The sequence below is a fragment of the Oryzias latipes genome, chromosome 5 (genome assembly GCF_002234675.1).
Source record: "Oryzias latipes chromosome 5, ASM223467v1".
In the NCBI taxonomy this organism is placed as follows: domain Eukaryota; kingdom Metazoa; phylum Chordata; class Actinopteri; order Beloniformes; family Adrianichthyidae; genus Oryzias; species Oryzias latipes.
The window spans coordinates 18,884,526-18,905,909 of NC_019863.2; the positions used below are offsets into that span (position 1 = coordinate 18,884,526).

The 21,384-nt window shown below is 37.6% G+C and overlaps 1 protein-coding gene across 8 annotated transcripts in view; it reads right to left on the minus strand.

The window, feature by feature from the left end:
- LOC101158188 (receptor-type tyrosine-protein phosphatase T) overlaps positions 1-21,384 on the minus strand; it is a 313,387-nt gene that overhangs the window by 19,688 nt on the left and 272,315 nt on the right. For 6 of the 8 annotated variants that reach the window (XM_020703319.2, XM_020703318.2, XM_020703317.2 and 3 more), the window contains 5 exons: positions 15,397-15,482; positions 12,500-12,536; positions 11,926-12,023; positions 10,064-10,180; positions 3,112-3,266 (listed from right to left, as the gene is read on the minus strand). In XM_020703319.2, coding sequence (XP_020558978.1) covers positions 3,112-3,266; positions 10,064-10,180; positions 11,926-12,023; positions 12,500-12,536; positions 15,397-15,482 — 493 coding nt within the window. The remainder of the gene's footprint in view (positions 1-3,111; positions 3,267-10,063; positions 10,181-11,925; positions 12,024-12,499; positions 12,537-15,396; positions 15,483-21,384) is intronic. The other 2 variants (XM_020703320.2, XM_020703325.2) reach the window with 1 other exon arrangement.

Here is a 21,384-nt window from a genome sequence, read left to right on the forward strand (position 1 = left end):
GCCTGGATGGAGGGATGGAGAGAAAACCAAGAAAAGGAGGAAAGAAAACCATCTTTCATTTTGTAATCCCTCCGACAGTTTGCAGAGACAGCTTCAGAGAGAGGGAGTGAGGAGAGGAAGATAAGAACACGGGGGGGGTAGCGCCCCGGCAGATTACCTGTCAGCGTCTGTGATTAATGTTGAAACCAGAATACTGCCGGGTCTCCGTTTGTGTGTGTATGTGTGTGTTTGAAAGCCTCATGACACAGGACAATGGCATCAGCGTGCCCCCAAATATTGGAAGTGACTGCCACAACTTCCTGCTTGTCTGTCCACATGCTTCCCTTTTAGCTGTCTGTTTATGCCTCACTTCCCCTCATTTGTCTGTCTTCTGCTTCCTTCCACTCTCCACTTCTGCTCACCCACTTGCCATTCAATTTGTCCTTTATGAATTTCTCACTTTGAAACCTTGAGCTGCAACTCAACCCTCAACATTCATTCACATTCAGGTTATGATAAGGATATAATCCAGGTTGATAAAAACCGTCTGCAGTCGGGAAATGTTTGAACTCTATTACAGTTCTGTGTTGCTTTCTGCAATTTTGCAAATTTTCTAATTAAATCATGTGCATTTGGTGTTCAATTGTGTATTCTTATTCAAAAGCTGATGTCACCCATTATAGCAAAATCTTATTCAGATTTCTTCAAAAAATGTATGAAACAAAGCACCAGATTTCTTTAAATAAAATGTTTTTGTGTTTCAACGATTACCAACGAAATCTAAATGACTTTCTTGTTGGGCTTGCGGGAAAAGGCTGACATGTTAACTCACAAAAAAATAACTGAATTCCAAAGTGTCACTGCTTTGTAGGATTTTAGAAGTTAACTTATTGTCTGGTAAGTGGAGGAATTTGACCAAAATCTGAACCTCTAAAAGTGTAATCATGGTCAGCTGTTGTAGTTTTTCTAGTTCAACATCTTCCTGTCCTAGAAGATCAAATAGTCGCAAATGTCCATTTATATATTCAAAGTATTAAAGTTTTGCTATTTTTTTTAACCAAAAATGTTACCTTTTAAATATCTTTAACATTTTGTTAATATATATATATATATATATATATATATATATATATATATATATATATATATATATATACATATATATAGTGTATATATATTTATACGAAGATATTGTGGACACAAAAAAGTGTTGTTCTTTTTTTTATTTTATTTGGACAGAGCTTATGTAAGTTTGGCTATGTTCACACTGCAGGGCTTAATGCTCAATTCCGATTTTTTGAAAAAATCTGATTTTTTTCAAGGCCGTTCACATTTCCAATTAATTGCGAACTTTTGTTATCTCCCGTGTGACTGTGAAATGACCCAGAAGTGACCCGCATGCGCAGAGGAGTGCTCAACGGTAAACGACGTCCCTCGTTTGCAGAAGTAGCTAACGTTAACAACGGATGTCAACAACAGTGTTGTCAAAGCGGAGCTCTTTTTGCTGTATTAAATTTATTTTTACAAAGGAGCCAGCACAATTACAATCTTCTCATTTTAGTAAGGCATTGGAGCCAGGATCGTCTGGACCCACTGTTGTGGAATGCAGAATTATGACTTTTGTAGCGTATCAATGACGTATGGGTCGGATACATGTGGCCTGGCCGTTCAGACGGAGGCCACATTTCAAAAGATCGGATACGTATCGGATTCACGACCACATACCCAAGTGGCCTGGATCACATTTGAAAAGATTGGATCTGTGTCGTTCAGACTGTCATGAAAAAATCAGATACAGGCCACATAGGGGCAAAAAAATCGGAAGTGGGGGGTTTCAGCCTTAATGTGTGTGTTGCTTCAAACTCCAGTTAGCAGCTGTATTTCTAAGAGCCGTGTTGCACTGAACAAATGGAATGCATTAAATTTAGATTCTCATGAAAGGATGTAGCATCTATTCAAAACCTTTTTTTCATCGTTCGTCAGAACGGTGACCTTTTCAAGCTTGGACAAGCTGATGACTTGGTTTGGGCGCTGAACTGTTTCTTCCCGTGAAAAAGAACATGGAGGTTAAACACACGGATGCCACAGGGATTCTCGACGTTGTCACTTGAACTTTTTTCTCTCTTCTGTTCCTGATGGCGATGGGTTGAAAGTGGGGTGGGAGGTGAAGTTTTTTTCCTGCTTTTTAAAGGTTAACACCATCAATGTAATTTATGGACATGAGAAAGAATATGTGCGAGTGAGTGTGTAAGAGAGAGGAAGAGAAAGCATACTGAAGCTGATAACAAATGTCCCTGTTTCATTCAGGGAGGAGAAGAGGAAACCAAAGGAGAAAAGGGCGAAATGGCCAGTTTGTGAGTTTGTGTTGTTTTTTTTTGTTTTTTTAACTTAAATATTTTTTTTAATAAGGTATAACACAAATGTACATGAAATTGAACAGAGTAAACAAACAAACAACAACAACCAAAAAATAAATAAAAAATAAGGACATACCAGCAGCCGTTCCAGAAATATGTACAAAAAGATTATGCAATGACCAAAAAGTTTTTATATGCAGTCCATCTGTCCCATTTTTCCTTTAATTTTCCTTCTCTCAGTCTTAAAGCAAAGGTCATCTTTTCCATGATGTAGATCTCCTCCACTATTTCCGTCCAGTCTGTAATCGATGGTGGTTCTGGCTTAAGCCATCTTCTGGTTATTGCCTTTCTTGCCGGAACTAACAATATTTTCACCAGATACCGATCTTTGACTATGACCGTTTCGGAAATGTTACCCAGGTGTAGTACTAGCTGGTTGAAGGGAATTGTGTAGTGCAGAATATTTGTTAAAGCAAGATGGATGGAATGCCAAAATGGCTTTATTTGTAAACAGCTCCAGAAAATATGGGAATGATGTGTTGTTTTTTATGTAGAAAAAAAGAAATCGGAACAAATTTTTTTCAGATTTTTCATCAAATAATCAAAAGGAGCAGTGTTTGTTCTTCCTTTTATGTTTCTACCAATGTCCACCCAACTTGAGCCAACTAAAACTTTCTCCAATAATGGAAGCACTTCTCAACTAAACAAATGTCTTTTCTATCGATTGATCAATATTATAATAAAATCCAAATATTAAAAATGCATATTCTCTTACCTGCAGTGTGCCACTATGGGTCCAGCATCTGGAGGGTTGAGGAATTTGACCTGTCGAATAAAACCAAGTAATCCTGTGGCATAGCAAGGGACGCCGTGGTCGGGCCAGCTGGTGAAATGGAACTGACGGAGTTCCCGGATCTCGTGATGGCCCTTCTGAAAGACATAACAGAAAGCAAAAATAAAAATCGTTAAAAGAAATGTATAAATTCTCCTCTTTTAATAAGATTCCTGGCTTTGCTCATTTAAGGATTCCAGGAAACCAAAGGTTTTGGTGCATCTAAATCACTCTCAAGGATGTCAAGAGGTTTCTTTGGGACACTTCTGGGAATTAGTGAAAGGAAGATCTATCACAGCTCTCATTTGCCTAATTTAAAGGGGAGATTTGAGGAAACTGAAGGCCACTCTATAGCCATAAAAAAAGATTAATTGATTTCACAAATCCCATGATGGCCCTACTGGGAGAATCTTACAGGAAGAAATGTCAAAGTCGAGTTCAGCTGCCCAATTTATGAGGAGATTATGAAACGACTTTCACCTCCTTTCCCTAAAAGGTACTTAAAGGTAAGGGAGGCAGCCAAATGTGCGTCAAACAGTGACAGAAACAAGGAAATGCTGGTTACTGATAGTGAAAAAAGGAAAAATCCACCACTTGCTGCTGCTCTTCTTTGAAAAAATCTTTGAGACAGTTTGGTGCCCATCATTGCCTTTTCATGTGAGAGCATCTTGACATTTTAATGATGGGCTGTGCAGAGCCACAGATGGCTGCTGAAATGTCCTGTTTAAGTGCAGGGATGCTGGGAAACTAACAAAGACCCAGGGATGCTAAACAGACTAAAGTTTCCCACCAGCTCTGGTCAGAGAAACTTCAAAAATGACAAAGTTTGGTGAAGCAATTTCTATACTGTCTACAAATAACAAGACGACTTTTCTGTCAGGGTTTGTGCAGAGGCCAAAGTTAAGAGCAAAAAGGTTTGAATTTTTTAGCTGAGATCTGCTGGGCATCTCTTTTTTTTTTAATGCAGTGTGCAGCTTTGCTTTAAGAGGAGGGTTTGACCCTGAGCTGCTCATTTAATGATCCTGCTGGAGGACACCTGAGAATCAACCAAACGTCATTCCTCACAAAAAATGGCGTCCCTTGGATTCACTAGAAGCCCGAACCACTTGCTCATTTTGGAATGTGTACAACATGGTTTTTAAATCTTTAAATCCCTTATGTTAAACCCTCTAAGTTATGTATCCTCTGGAAATATAACAAGTGAACAACTCAAATGCATTTAACAGAACCCTGTAAAAGTGGATAAAGTGTATGCAGAGACGTACTGAAAATGACTATATTAAGAACAATTGAATATATTTATCTTGCATTTTTGTGCCAAAATACTTAAGCCATCTGGTTAATCTGGTTGCTACGACAGAGTTTTAGCGCCACCCAAAAAAAAAAAAAAGTAAAATTACAAGATTTTAAGTCGTAAATTTATGAAAAAAAAACTGGTAAATTTACAAGGTTAAAGTGGAAGTGAGCATGTAACAGAGCAGCAGCAAGTGAACGCCACGCAGCAGCAGAGCAGACCGACTAAACTCAATTGAACAGGTGAGCTGAATGTTTATTGATAACGTTCCAAATGTCTGGAAACTCATTAGTTTGATTTACAATTTATTAAAGTTTTATTTATTGATGGGTGGTTTCCAGGATCTCTGCAGCCCGAAGCCATTGGTCTCCCTGCAGCTGTTCACCTGAATCATTTCTTCCTCCAAAGACAAGATCTCTACATCTTTGTGACACTTCCATCTGAGGAGGAGCCTTTTTTGGGATTTTCAACGTTGTAATGCTAATATAACAGACTATTTTCATTCCTCTTTATTGTTTTATGTTGAAACGGGACGTTTCATCTACAGGAGGGGGGGGGGAGGTAACACTGTTTACTTCCGCATAGGTCTTCAGATGTAAGGTTCTTGACGTAATGTGACAGATGAACTTCAGGTTATGTGAATGAAAAGGAAAATAAAGGCTGCAGCGTTCCTCTACACCCAAACGTGTCTCTGAGCTCCTTATTTTACAAATGAAACTCTGCTTTACCGACACCGAACCCCGGAACTGCACACATTGAAAAAATAATGTGAAAAAAAAATAAAAAGAGCAGTGCTGCTGGAGATCAGAGTATCAGAATCCTCATATTGCAAAATAAAATCAAACAATAAACTAACGAATAACCGGTTTATATATAAATTAGTCTTTTGGAATAAATCCCATCTATTTTCCACATCATCTTATTGCTTTTTAGGGTTGCTGAGTAGCTAGAGCCTGCAATTACTGTTGGCCAATAGAAGGGTCAACACTTTCCAAAACAGCTTTTTTCAAGAAAATATCATTTAAAAATAATTATAATGAACTTTTCCAGTACAATGACTGTTAATAAGTGAAACTGGATGGGCCCAGAATCCTCATTGGCTAATTATTTTTCATTGAGTCGTATATCTATGACATTGGATACATTTTGAGTTCTTTCTCCTGTAAAGCTTGCTGCTACGAGCAGAGATGTGTTTAAGAAGGAAACTGTTGTCTGTCTACGTAAGATTTTGAATAAAAATATTATCCTTTCTTTTTTTGTTATCCTCCAGCAACTTAAGAGGCTTTAACATAGATTTTGGATCTTCAGAGAAGTGCCTGGTGGTAAAACGGTTTGACAGTTTGGTGAAAGCCAACGTTGTCTCTGAAGTTCCTTGTAGAACATGGTTTTGATGGAAATATCCAGCAATGTCTCTACTTTCTTAATAATTCAAAACAATTGATTTTCATCTGCTCCTCAAAAAGTACTTTTCAAAAAAGAAAAGAGGCTCTAATGGAGTTATCCATGTTCTCTTCAGCTCAACTTACTGTATGAGAATAGAACTGCGATGAAACATGTACCGTTGCATCTCCTGCTTCGCCTCTGACACAGACAGGGCTGCAGGAGATCATTTGTTTTGACAGAGAGCCTGATAATAACCCAAGAAGGAAGGAACAATGAAAGGAGGAGACCAACAAGTAAAAGGTCAAGAAAACGAGACTTGAGGAGAAGAGTGGCTGGGAAGAAGAGCGGAACCAGAAAGTATGGGGGGGGTGCAGTCGTGGAAAAAGAAACAAAGGAGCAAGGATGAGGGAGTTTGGAGTGGAGTGTGTGTGTGTGTGTGAGAAAACCCGGAAAACCACAAAGTGATTTGATAACTCGACTTCTCATTGATTTGGTCTCTTGTGATGTTGAAATTACTTCTCTAAATCGATAAACGGTAAGACCAACACAGCCTGAGCTAAAAATACAAGACAGATGAGTTAAAAACAGAAACTAAATTAGAATGCCGGGGATGTAATGAGCACGTGCAAACGCTCAGCGCTGCAATGTCGCCTCACCATGAAAGACGAGAATAGTTCTTGCTGTGTCCCTTTTGGCTCAAAATACATTATCTGTGTAAAGTAAGCGTCACAGATTCTCATTACTGTTCCCCTTCTTTGACTTTCCAGAAACTTGACAAGGTCTTGTTTTACCAGCAACTCATAGATGAACATCCCTGACTCCTGGAGAGCTTTTAACTAGGGTTTAGCAACTGACAGAAGACAGAACGTTCTCATAACATTTGCATATTTAGATATACGTCACTGTAACATTATGCCTGATTTACACTGACCCGTCTGCAGTGAGTCTCCATTGTGTTAAAAAATAGAAATTCATTCATCAATTGGAATGTTTACATCGTCTCCATCATGTCTGCAACTGACGTTCGTCCCTCTACAACGAAATGCAGGCTTTACGCAGGAGTTCCATTTCCAGCCCATTGACGCGTTAATTCTTTAGCAAAAAGCCGGAGAAACAGGAAACCGGTCTGGGTTTCAAAATAATACACTTCGGTTGTAATTTTAACATAGAAATTCACACAATTTTATTTTAAATTTGAGTGGCCATGCCCACGCGATAACGCATGTCGTCCATTTTTGCCATGGACAACGGAAGTTTAATTTGTAAAGTACAAAGACACAATGTCATTTATGACACAAAATCTGCATTGTTCAAGCACTCAGTGAGGCCTGAGAGGGCATAGGGCCTGACTGCCAAAGTTATGGATGAACTACTCCACAAGGGGGGTGGCAGGACAAACCGCTCCTCCAGAAGCCAGGGGGGGAGGGGCAAGAGATGCAACAAAGACTACCGGTATGCAAACCAAAGTGATCGTCGTGAGACAGGCACCCTCCGGAAGGCAAGGGAGATGCACCGCAGACGGACCAGTGTAAATCCAGCATTAGTAGAACAAAGTGAATGTTTTTCCCTCTGGTGGATATTTTTATATTTTTATTTTTTGGTATTGAATGTCAGCTCTAGGCATTTTACCACTGAAGAAAAAAAAACTTTTCTGATAATGTAAACTTGATAAGAAAAATGCGTTTCTAAGATCAGATTGTTTAGCAACTACTGGTTACTTTTACAACCTTTTACAACCTTTTAATACTTGATCTGTGATCAAAGTTACAAAGCAGAATATGATATATATGTAAAAAAATAAGTAAAGTAATTTGGATGGATTTATAGAAGTTTGCTTCCTCCCACTTTGTTTCAAGCAATAAACGTTTTTTTACAGACTTTTCTTGAATGTGTTGCGCATTGTATCAATAAGATATCATATATATGTATGTATGGATATACATCTCTTAATTTGATTTATTTTCAAATCAATAACTAATGATCTTATGCTTGATATATCCATGCATAGATGTGTATCTCTCTCATTTGTCTTCTGTTGTGCTTTTTTTTGTTTTGTTGCTTTAAATAAATCAATTCTAATTAAAAAAAACTAATTTGTTGTATTTTGAGAATTTTACAAAAGCAGAAGTTTACTTTAAATTTTTTGAAAATTGACAACAATGGCAATGTAAACCAATAATACAGATACATAAATGGCAATTAAATTTTTCCCCAAAACTTCCTTTCTTGCCCTTCTTTTTAAGTCCCCTTTTTTAAAAGGTGTCACATTTTAAATGACAAATTTAAGTTTTGTTTATTTATTCTAAGATACCCAACTGTTTGAACAGGAAAGCCTTTTATTTTTTACATTTTTTATAATATTGGACATCAGAATAATTTTACATTATTCCTACAGGCGGTTTCCTCCTCCTGAACAGCAGCAGGGTGCTCCTATTCTGATTGACAAGGCAACTCTTGCCTCGTACTTCCCATTGCTGTTTCCGGCGTTGCACAAGCAACAAAGAATCAAGCGGAACTAATGTTGCAATTGCCTCTGCCTATACAGCATGTTTTTTGCAGAATTTCTACTTCCACAGGTAAATTGTTGCTTTGAAAATAATTTTTAGCATGCAGCAGAACAGAAATGTGTTTATCTCACCCACAGCTTCTATTTGGGACTGATTCTGACACTCAAATATAAACTACCTTTTGTGATCTTCCTGTCTTTTCATCCTGCATTTCTCCCGCTCTCTCTGTCTCTCTCGTAGACACATTTGCATATTTTTTGAGCCTCTCTTATGCGGTGCTCAGTTAATCTCCTTGGATGTGCCATTACTAAATGTTTTCATTAGGATCCTGTTCTCATTATTCACTGCAACTGAAGCTATTAATTGCAGTGCAGACCTTGTAAATTCTGTCTGCCATGATGTCCTGCTTTTTCTGTTGTTTTTTTTGTTGTTTTTTTTTTGGATCACAGAAGCTTCTGCAGTTCAAAGATGAAGGACTCTGAAGCTGTCAGTGTCTGCTGTGTGTATGCATAAAGGTTTTCTTGGAATATATGCCGGCGTTTTGAAGTCAGCTTCTCTTTGAAAGTTACATCGAGCACTTGTGCACGCATACCGAGGCGCTGTGGATTAATGGATCGCTAAATGCACTGACAGAGGGGAGAGGAGGACTTGTCATTTGCTAAGCTGCCTTCACACAAGTGTAGGGGGAGGAAAGTTGGGATGGGGAGAGGTAACAGAAAACACCAAAGAAATATGTCACAACTCCAGAACGAAACACATTTCTTGTATTTTGTAAGAACCTGCAATCATTTGAAATACGTTGCGAAAGCTACAGAAACATCTCCTGCTGAAGTGCTTGAACTCGGTTCAATCCCGGGTTGCTTTTTGCATGACTGAAGGATAAGTCCATTTAAATAAAATTTATTTAAATTTTGAGGCACAACACTTGCAACAAAACATTTTTTTTAACAAAATGGACGAAAATCTTGAGCTAAATACAGACTTTTATTCTAGAGAAATAGGAAACACAAAAAGATAAAGAAAAACGATAAACAATGGCGATGGAAACATCATAGATTTGGATGGCAGGCTTTTGCTTTTGTTTTGTCATGATGCGTCTTATTGTTGTTCATTCTCTGCCAAGAGTCTTTCTGAAAAATGTGACAACAATAATAGAAAACGCTTCCATTTATTCATCCTTTTCAGCTCAAGTTCCTGAGTGTTTGTAAAAAAAAAAAAAAAAGGCAATAATTATGCATTCAGCTCCTATTTTAGGCCTTGGAAAAAAAATGCTGCCACTTTTTGACCTTCAATCAGCTACAGTCACAATCTAGGTTTGTGGTTCAGAAAATGTATGCTAAGTACTGAGCTGTGACAGTAAATATGCAGCTCAAGAGAATTTCAGAGGTTTAGATCCCATCTGACGCCTTGTGGGAAGTAATCTGTCCAGCATAGTCACAGCACTTTTCCATGGAAATAATGACATTAAAATCCTACATAAATGCTGCAACAAATGGATCAGCCACTGCATCAGTGTGAGCTGCAGTTACAGTGCTTATTTAGGAAATCACTTTGCAATGCTGCAACCTTACAAGAGAAGGGCAAAACCCTCAAACTGATCTTGAACTGAGATTGTAGAGCCCAAAATTAAAGCATTTAAATATGGGGAAAAAAAAAAAAAAAGAACGATGCCCCCCACACCCAAAAAGAAATAAAAAATGTAAATGTTTACCTTTTGGACTGTGAAGGTTCGGATGACATACTCTGCGAGGGGTTCCGTTTCTATAAGCGTCACCTTGATGTCTCCGTACACTTCGGTCTCATCTGGCCAATAACGAACACACTTTACCTGTGAAAGATCAGATCAGGCCCGCAGCAGATTTAAATGTAGGCTACGAATCATCAACCGGGGAAAATCAAACTTTGTGTCAATTTAACACAACACTTTTATTTCAGACTCAGATGTGGTCCATAGAAAAAGATACAAATACAGTATACATTAAAAAGTAAAGAATAGAAATTAAAAAGAGTATAAAAAATTAAAAAGAGTATAATCGCTGTATCCAGTGTTTCCTCAGGGCAGCATGAGCTGTATGTAAGCTTAGGCAGTAGTGCTTTACAGGTGGGGATGTGAGCATCCACAAACAGCTGACTGGCTCTGTACCACCCGGGCACCTGTAGCAGAAGCCTAAAAGCATCATTATAGGCCACTAAGAATTTGCGGAATGAAATTTAAATAAAATATATTCAAATTTTGAGGCACAACGCTTGTAACAAAATATTTTTTATAACAAAAAGGATGGAAATCTTCAGATAAGTACAGACTTTTATTCTAGGAAAATAGGAAACACAAAAATATAGAGAAAAATGAAAAAAAATGGCGAAGGAATCATCAAAGATTTGGATGGGAGGAAAACAATAAATCACTCAACGTAAAAACATATTAGAAATCACAAAAACAATTTAGAAAAAGTAAAGCAAATAATAAAAAAAACAATGTTACATAGTAGAAAACAAAACAAAATTCAACTAACATAAGAAAGTCAAAAACAAAGTTAATTTACAGAAATCAAAATGTCATAAAAAAAAAAAAGAAACTTCACTTCCACTTTCGGCTTCTCCCATCAGGGGTCGCCACAGCGAACGAGTCGCATGGTAGATTTGGCAATGTTTTACGCCGGATGCCCTTCCTGACGCAACCTTCTCAAACCGGGCTTGGAACCGGCAGAGGTAAAAAAAAAAAAGAAACTAAATTAAAAAAAACTGGAGAAGGTATTTTGGGACATGGGACCGATTGGATGAGTTTTGAAGAAGAGGGAAAGCAGAAGGATGTTTTTTTTCCCGAACTGTGGTAAAGAGTTGATTAAGCGAACACTGAACTTTTGTAACTGCTGTGGCAATATGCTCAAAGAAATATTTTCCATTGAAAGATATTGTCATGCCAAATAACCTCCCATTTAAAAGGTGGACAAGCATCATCATCAGTGATATCCCAGAGTACCTACCTTTTCCAGTTTCGAATTTTGTTTCATTTTTTCAAATCTCACTGCATTTTTTTTGCTTTATTTTCATTGTCATTGTATTGAATATGTTTTTGCGTTGAGTGATTTCTTTATGTGGTTTGGACTTCACGGCCACCATAGGTGCACACCCAAGTGAAAAACACAAAATAAACAAAATCAAATAAACAAAATATCTTCATCTGGGCTTATAGTAAATGTTTTCCAGTCAGGCCACATGCCAGCCTCACTAGGATGGATAAGCATTTATTTTAAACTTCTAAAATAGGTGATTACAATCGGACCAGCTCAAAACTGACAAAGAAAAATTAACACTTGTTTTGTACTGTAACTTTATGCTCTTAATAAAATCTCTAAATGTGTGTTTTGGAGAAGAAAAGCGTTTAAAAAATAGATATTAACTTCATAGGCAACTAGGTAACTTCATGACTTAAGGAGGTTGGAAAGAAGAACAGACTGAAAGAAACCTAGAACTGAGAACCATTTTTTTTCGGGTGCAGAACAAAACCTATAAAGGGGGAGAATGCATATCTTTCAGTAGACACAAACAGATTGTATAATATGATGAACTCACCCTTCCCACTTCCACCAGATTTGTAACCATGACGATTGAAGCCGTGTTCTCCTGCCAAACCATCCTCCAGAAATCCCTCACCGTCTCCTGCATGGGCCCTGAAAGACACACCAACATGCAGGAATCAGAGGTTTAAGGACTTTAGTGTGCATGGGGAGTGAGTGAACACTCACTTGAAAATGCCCCCATTAATGAATGCAGTTGCTACAACTTGTTGCACAAATGAACAGATGCACAATGCACACACATGTATTTTCACACATGGGCTCACACTCATGCAGTCACCCACAATCCATCTTAGGTATTAGTTTTGGGGGTTTTGGGTAATAGGGTCTTAAATTTGTCAGGAGGATTTTAAACAGGAGTTAAGATTTAGGAGACTGAGGTAATAGCTTTCTAGAACGAAAGGACGCCATTTACCAGGTGGGGGCTGCAAACACACACACACACACACACACACACACACACACACACACACACACACACACAAAACACACAAAACACATTTATGTCTCCACAAATGTAGTGCAACACATGCACTTCTCATGCACACCTATTGCATCAGTTTAATTACCTTGTGTGGCGATGTAATGTCTGGGTCGATGGTACCCCTGCGAGTCAGAAAACCAAGCATTAAAAGTCATCCCCTCTGCTCTTTTTCCATCTATCATTGTTTAGATTTTTGATTGTTACCTCAAAAAATGCAAACCTTTCTTAATTTTTGTGGGAATTTTTCATTTCTAATGTTTTTCTAAACTTCTGCTTCTTCTCGTTCAAACGTCTTCCTTGTGTCCTTTTTGCCATAAATCTCAACTTTTATAATGAACACAGTGAGCTCCCTCTTAACAGCCATCATCTTACATGTCTTAATCATTTCTAGAAATGATATTAATTAAACAATCCAAGGAAAAATTAAACCTCCATATTTGTGAATCTTTTTGTTTTATTTTATTCCAAATTTATTGATCACTTTCCTCATCGTTTATTATTTTTCAGACAAACTAAATCGTCTATTTAATATACGTTCTACTTAATAATGTCATTTAAAGCCATTGGAAGAACCAAATTACCCAAATAAAACATGATTTTATAAGACCCAAAACAAACAAAACATGTCAAACTGTGGCGGAGCTAGAATATTTTACTGAGGTGGGGGGACTTTGGAATGGAAGCTTCTTTTAGCATTTAAAATGCTGAAAGAAGCTTGTGTTGATGTTTTCTTAATCTTTGTGAATAACGATACTAACAATGACTCAAAATGGGCGGGGGGGGAGTTGCCAAGTCAGGGGGCAAAGCTTTTTGCCCTTTGCCCCCCATGCAGCTGTGCCCTTGGTGTCAAACGTTTGACAAAACTGAAACATAGCAAAAAAAAAAAAAACTATTAAAAAAACTGTAACTGCAAACAAATATACATAGAATAATGGGCAGAAACAGACAGAAGGGTTACAGAGACATTTCTGACCATTATACCTATCAACTATGTCGCTATTGCATCCTGTTTTTAATAATACTGTCAGTTTATGCTTTCTTTCAATGTTCTCTGGAGTATAACTCAAGGTCATCTTTTCAACTACACATCAAATTAAAAAAAGTTTTATCTATGGAGCAGATAAAAAGAAACATGTCTTCTAACATCATTATTCTGTCATTGTCATTTTCCAATCTATTTTGAGGCAGACAACCTTGCTGGGATAAATTAATGTATCAATTTTATTGAACTCAATTAGCACGGCTCTTCATTCAGGGAGAAAAAAAACGTTGGGATTTTCATTTTCAAGCTCTTATCTATTTAGTAAAAAAAAAAAAACTCAAACACAACAAATTTTATTAAGAGGTTACAAAAATATAAAAACAGGCCAAAATACAGACCTAATGAATGGGTTATAATTTTATTTAAAAAAATTCTTAAGCCTAAATAGAAACATTTTGAGCAATTTGACCAAACAAACCCTCCAAAAATCACTTTTACTGACCAGCTGTTGAATTCCTTTATTACAAGATTCAATATTTAAAAGGGCAGCAATAAGATGCAGTGAGTCAACCATAACTGAATACCAGCTTCCTCAATTGCCATCCCTTTACAAAAATGTCTTTTGAGTTTTCTTACCTTTAAATCCCTCTTGACGCTTCAAATTTTTATAGGGTTATTGAAAGCTGACTCTCATTCAAATCGTCCACATTTTAAGGATTTTGAAAAGAGTCCCTGGAATCTGTTGAAAGCTCTCATCAAGCTTCAGTTTTCTCAGAAAAGACACGTTTTTTCTCTCCCAGGCTTTTTTGATCCATTTGCCTTATGAGATGCAGGTTTCCAGTCAGAAGAAACAAAACAGACTTGCCTTTTGGAAAAGCAGTTGTTCTTAACAAAATCACTTTTCAGACTGCTGATCCCTCTGATTTGTTTTTTCCTTGGCAAAACTGAACTTAGATTCAATTACTTGGACATAGGGGAGTTGTTTTTTTTTTGAACAGTTAGTGCAAAAAAACAAACAAATTACTGACAAATTATTGACATGTAAAAACATCTCTGCAATCACTGAAGTGTTTTTAATCAGTCTAACACTTTTACATTGAGCATAAATGGGTCCATAGGAATGTAAAGTGTTTTGTTTTTTTTTTTTTTTTACTCGTGTTTTTAAGTCAATAACTTGACAAAAACATTGTGTAGATCCACAGAGAAACTTTACTCAGTCTGGCTTTTTTTTCTTTTTTGTAAAGATGTGCCGTTATTACAGATTCTATTCAAGAATAAGTGCCTTTAAAACTAAAGTGCCCATTATAAGAACATTTTAAGACCGATTTTGACCAAATTCTTGTTATAATGTCTCTGTTAATAGTTTTTGGTTTAATAGTTTGCTACAAACAGTTGACAAACTTTATTTTTAGCTAAGAAGACACAACAGATTGTGCAACTCCAACAGTTTTTATTAAAGTTTTACAGAAACATACAATAGTTAATACCTGAAAAAGGTGTGTTCCCTCGTTTAGACTTTTTTTGGCAACCACAAAGCATAGGTATAATATAAAACTATGATTTGTTCAAAGTTAGAATACATTACATGGATATGAGTCGGCCCCCCAAGGGGTTAAAAAACTTCAGAACCCTGAAATATGACTTTTAATGATCTGTTACCTCAATGTGGTTCTATTTCTGTTGTGTATTTAGATGGAAACACTAATCAACATTTTAAGCTAGTTTTAAGCTATTTATCACTACTGTTTATTACTACCACTTTCTTTTTTGATTGTTTTTACACAATTATTTTTAAATTGCAGATTTTGTTTAGATCACATGTTCTGAATTATTTATTATGTGGGAGCACTGCTTAGAACAGCCTCTTGTGACTCTTTTCACTTGTTTCATTTTTTTTATTTTTTATTTGGGGTAATTAAAATAGCTGTTTCAGAAAGTAAAAAGACAAACTTCAATATTAAGATCCTGTCTGGTGTTTGCATGTGTGAGTAATCACTTACGTCAATGTAATTGGCATTGATGTAGTCAGAGTGGGGGTCTCCATCCAGCAGCTGCAGTCGGACCCTGGTGTGATCGTCTGTGGGATCAGATAACAGAAAAATACGCCAGGCCTAAAGTTACATTTACCCACAGATCGGAAAAGCTAACTTAGTGGGAGGGGGACTAACTACAGGGAGGCAGAATGATGAGAATTAAATACACGTTGTCACATACTCAACAGTCCTTTAAAATCATTGAGAGCAAAGCTATACTTTTGATTTACAACTTTCATCGTTGTTTTTTCTGTGGCTAGTGTGCTTGCAGCGTCAAAAAACTGAAGAAGAGAGTCATGTCTGTCACGTCAAGTCCTTTTAATCAAGAAACAAAACTAGTTCATCTTTCACACTGAAATTTAGAATCATATTCAAGCAAAGTAAAAAAATAAAAAATAAACACCTGAAGGTGCCTGGGCTGACAGGATTTGCTTGAACGGTTTTTATTTGAAAACTCTTTAAATTGAATTCTTCTTTTTTGTTACTTGAAATGGTCCCAGAGCAGCTTCCTCTGAGATAAACTGAATACTGACAGATTCACACAAAAGAACTCAGCACTGCTGATGACAAGCAAGGATATTGTCAGGGTTATGATACCAAAGAAAAAGAAGTTCAAAAAAAAAAGTTCGACTACACCTCGAGAAGGTTAGTTTGTGTCAGAAATCCATTTTCAACAGTTGTTCCAAACATCTTAATTTAAATGCTTTTGTCAAAATGCTCAAAAAGACAAATTTAAAAAAAAGGTCGGTGACAAATCAAGGCTTCTGACTTTTTAGAACTGATTTTGCAGACTTAATGTCATGAGAAGTTATTCAAATACTAGAGTAGTGAGGACATGATCCATTCAGTAAAGTCACAAAGAAATTGTAACTTTGTTCTATTTTTTAGATAATATCCACAGCTTTGTTTAAGCTTGACTCCTTACACTCGACCCTCAATGTCAAAGACAGTAAGTTTAAATCAGCCGCTCTCTTTGTCCCTTTCAGTCACAATTATTTTGTTCAGGGCTCTAATATAGCTGTCAGTAATATCAGGGTGCATATGAGAGTGATTACATGTAATGGGAGGCAGCAATTTAGCGTAGTGGTGACATAGCAACAGCAGGTGAGAGCAGAGGTGGGAGGCAGGATTTAGACTGATTATCTCTCCCCAACAGAACAGTCTTTTGAAGAAAAAAAATATGTAAAAGAAAAAGACTGAGCAAAAAACGGACAAACTCTGGATTGTGGGGGATACTAGGCAGAAGAGAAGGGGAAAAAAGATGGGACCCCATCTGCGTTTTTTTGAAGACTCTGAAAGGCTGATTGAATGGTAAATGGCGTATACTTATATAGCGCTTTCTACCTTCTTATGAAGGCCCAAAGCGCTTTACAGTCACAGTCCCATTCACCCATGCACACACACATTCACACACACATTCACACACTGGCGGCGGCTCCGCTGCTGAACACTGGCGCCAACCTCCCACCAGAGGCAAGGTGGGGTTCAGTGTCTTGCCCAAGGACACTTTGACACATGGGCATGCAAGGCGGGAATCGAACCTGCAATCTTACGATCATGGGTCGAACGCCCTACCGCTGCACCACGGCCGCCACATGAAGATGCAAAAGAGAAGCGGCATAAAAGAGGAGGAATACATCGGCCATAAAAGTCACGGGACTTCACCTTAAAATGTCAATAAAGCACAAATAGTTGTTTCTAGGATATCAGCCATTAAGTAAAACATAACGACAATTGTGATCAATTATTTAGGGACACTTTTTAGTGAATCTGCTTTACTCTCTACTCTAGCTTTGTGAACTTAAATATATCTGAGCGAGTCTTTAGGGGTACACAGGATTGTCATGGAGGTGTACACTTATTTAGTCTTTTTTTGGTCTTTTTTCATTTTTAGAAACATTTAGAAAAGTGCTGAACTTATAAATCTAATGATTGTATCACCTAAAAATAATAAAATCCCACTGGGAGAAATTTAAATGCCACAGTCACCTCCACCTTCCAGGCTTTCTCTAGTTCTTCTCTGAGTCCCTGGTATTTCTCCAGTTTCTCATGTTCCTTCTTCCTGATGTTCCCATCGCTTGGCACTGCCACATCCACCACAACGGCTTTCCTCTGTTCTTTATCCACCACTACAATGTCTGGTTGGTTCTCCATTACCATCCTATCAGTCTGGATCTGGAAGTCCCACAGCATCTTTGCTGTCTCATTGCCTACCACTTTTGGAGGTGTTTCCTACTTTGACTTTGGGGTTTCTACTTCATATTCTGCACACATATTTTTATTTACTAATCCAGACAATTGGTTATGGCGCTCCATGTATGCTTTTAATTCTTTATTTTATTTTAATTATGCACATGTATAGATGCTGTTGGTGCCCATGATAATCGGAGCACTCGAGCACTCCATCCATCCATCCATCCATCCATCCATCCATCCATCGAGAGAGAGAGAGAGAGAGAAAGAGAGAGAGAGAGAGGAGATAATGTGTCTTTAAAAAACAGTTTTTTGGTTTAAGTTTTTTTAGCAGCTTGTGGTACAGTATGATACGGAGCCCCTAAGGGGCCATTGATAAAAAAAAAAAAAATGGAGGAAAAAAAATTTTTTTGGAAGTAAAAAAAAATTTTTTTGAAGTAAAAAAATTTTTTTTGAAGTAAAAAAAAATAAATAAAAATAACTGGTGCGCACCAGTTAGTTTCAGGTGCGCACCAGTTAGTTTCAGGTGCGCACCAGTTAGTTTCAGGTGCGCACCAGTTAGTTTCAGGTGCGCACCAGTTAGTATCAGGTGCGCACCAGTTAGTTTCAGGTGCGCACCAGTTAGTTTCAGGTGCGCACCAGTTAGTTTCAGGTGCGCACCAGTTAGTTTCAGGTGCGCACCAGTTAGTTTCAGGTGCGCACCAGTTAGTTTCAGGTGCGCACCAGTTAGTTTCAGGTGCGCACCAGTTAGTATCAGAAGATATCAGATGGTTGACCTGCTTGCTTATTGTGCACCAAGTAGCTACAGTTGTCCAGAGAATGGCTGAAGTTGAGGATATGAACCTTGTAAACTTTCTGAAAAAAACAAATATTACTGACAATGTCATCAAAAAGATTTTGGAAGACAAGGTAAGCAACATTACTGCTGTTAATATTTGCAAGATTACATTGCATTTGCATGTCTATGAGCAGGGCTGATAGACCCTTAGCTTCGTGTTTGCATGCATGTGAGGATGCTTTTGTACAGTGTGTGCAACAGAGGAGACTTCGGACCGCAGTCCGTTTCCCTGTTCAGCGTGAGCGGACTGCCGCCCGGACTCAGAAGAACCGTGTCTTCCGGGAGATTTGTAGGGTCAGACAGAAGACGGGCTTTGGGACAGGCGGAGGCGGATTTTGGGAGAACAGTCCTGACAAACAGTGCACACATTTCCCTGTGAATTTGTGTTACTCGTCGGGTCCAGACAAAATAAAGGCTGATGGTTATTCCAGTTTAATTTGATCCGCAGCTAAATCTGTTATTAGCACAGCTAATGTTGTCAGCACGTATGTATTAACCTAATCCTGACACGTGAAAATTTATTAGGCACCAAATTTCTGTACAATTAGTGATGTACAACTAATCTTTTAGTTGTATTTTTGTTGCACAACACACACATATTGAATTACAAAATTGTTTGTAAAATTTTATGTAAATTTTTCTTTAATTAGGATGTTTTTAACACTACTGGTAATCCTACCTCTGTTATTTTCCTTTTCCAGGCAATTTCTTTGTGAAAAGACGGAAGATGTGACCCTGATTTCTCAGTGCTTTACCCTTGAACTGCCATTCAACTATGGATAAACTGGACCTAATAAAGTTTTACTTTAACTTAGGCCTTGTCTATAAGGACATCCTTCGTATTTTAAGTAGAAAACATCAAATCATTCTCAGTTTGAGAACCTTAAAACGAGTTCTGAAAAATAATGGACTGTTTCGCCGAATCCACTTTGACAGTTTAGAGGAATCTGTTAAGTTCATAAGAGAGCAGCTCCAAGGTTCGGGTGCTTTGCATGGCTACAGATGGATGCACAGTAAGTGCAAAGAAAATGGTTTGCACACCAGGAAAGAGGATGTTCGTCTGATTCTTTCAACTCTCGACCCCGAGGGCACAGAAGCACGAAGAAGTAGAAGACTGCATAGACGAGCGTATTTTGCCAGGGGGCCAAACTTTGTATGGCATGTTGACTCATACGACAAACTGAAACCCTTTGGTATATGCATCAATGGAGCCATTGATGGATTTTCAAGGAGGATCCTATGGCTGAATGCATACTTTACCAGCAGTGACCCCAAAGTTATTGGAGGTTATTTCCTTGAGACCATAAAGGAGTTGGATGGATGTGCTCGGATCCTGAGAACCGATATGGGGACAGAAAACACCTCCATTCGAGATATGCAATGTTATCTTCGTCGCAACAATGATGATGCTCATGCTGGTGAAAGAAGTTTTATTTGGGGAAGAAGCACAACTAATCAGAGAATAGAAAGTTGGTGGGGCTTTCTCCGCAAAGAGTGTGTGGACTTTTGGCTGGACCACTTTCACAGACTAAAAGATGAAGGGTATTTTGTTGGTGACTTTTTGGACAAGAACCTCATGTTGTTCTGTTTTCTTGGACTGATACAGGTAGGTGGGGAAAATTGACTTAATCATATTCTTGTATGTCTACACAGCTTTCCATTTAAATCTGAAAGTGGCAAAAAGCTACAGCAGAAAGGGGCAACATAGGGTTAGATCTCAAAAATTTTACTTGCATTGTATTAAAAAGGTAAACAAATAGGCCCTTATAGTAATTAAGACTTATGTAACTGCATTTTTATGACTTGTTGATTAATGAATTCCAGCATTTAGATTTTTTTTGTCACTTCTGCAGGATGAGTTGGACTCCACTAAAGAAACATGGAACAGCCATGTGATTCGTCCATCTAGTAATGAACATGTTCCTCATGGGCGTCCTGATGCAATGTTCTTGATTCCTGAACTTTATGAGACTGAGGATTATTTGTGCCAAGTGTCAGAGGAAGATCTGGCCAGGTGTGAAGATGACTGTATCCACCGCAGCAACATTGCTTGTGATGATGATGTGTTCACCCTCTGTACCCACATTATGGCAGAAAACAGTCTAAATGTTCCTGTTGACGCATACATGGGCATTGACCTCTATCTCTTTTTACGAGGAGAATTGATCGCACTTTTAAACCCTAATAGGTAATGGCAATGGATTACAGCATTTCTCCAGTGGATGATGCTGACATACAACTGTGTCATGCAAACTACACATTTAGACCAACAGTGCCATGTGACACAGACATTTACGACTTGTGCAGCATTCTGATGGCTGAATCAGATTTGCATTTTCAAATGATGTTCATCAAGCTTTGAAATTGTACTTGCACTTGAGGAATGTGATCACATCCTCCGTGATCTCTGATGGCCAGATGTGAAACATTTAAGCAATGCATTACAGAATTGTTCAGAAGTTCTGCACGTTTTATGACCAAACATGTATTGTTAGCCTTAATGCTGAAATGTTTTTATTTTATTTTATAATGCATTTGAACCTGAACAGTTAAATTACAGGTATTTTTAAAAATCTTTTATGTATTTTCCCTAACAAAAAAGTAAAATCATATTGAATGCCTTTGTTATTAATATGCCTGCAATTTCAATTTATTTAAAAACGTAATTAAACTTAAAAAGTCACTTGGAAGGTCTTATTTTGTGCAGAATCTTTCATTTCAGAAATATGTTCTGAGACATGAGCCAAGAATAATTTAAAAAAATAGTTATTGTTTAGATTATTTGTATTCGAGGATTATTATAAATGCACAAGCTCTTCTAAATAATTTTCCATGCAAAGTTTTCATCGATTTTTAGTTAGTTTAAACAGAAGTCACAAGCCACTTATGAGCCTCAAATGTAGTTTTATTGTAACAAAAACACT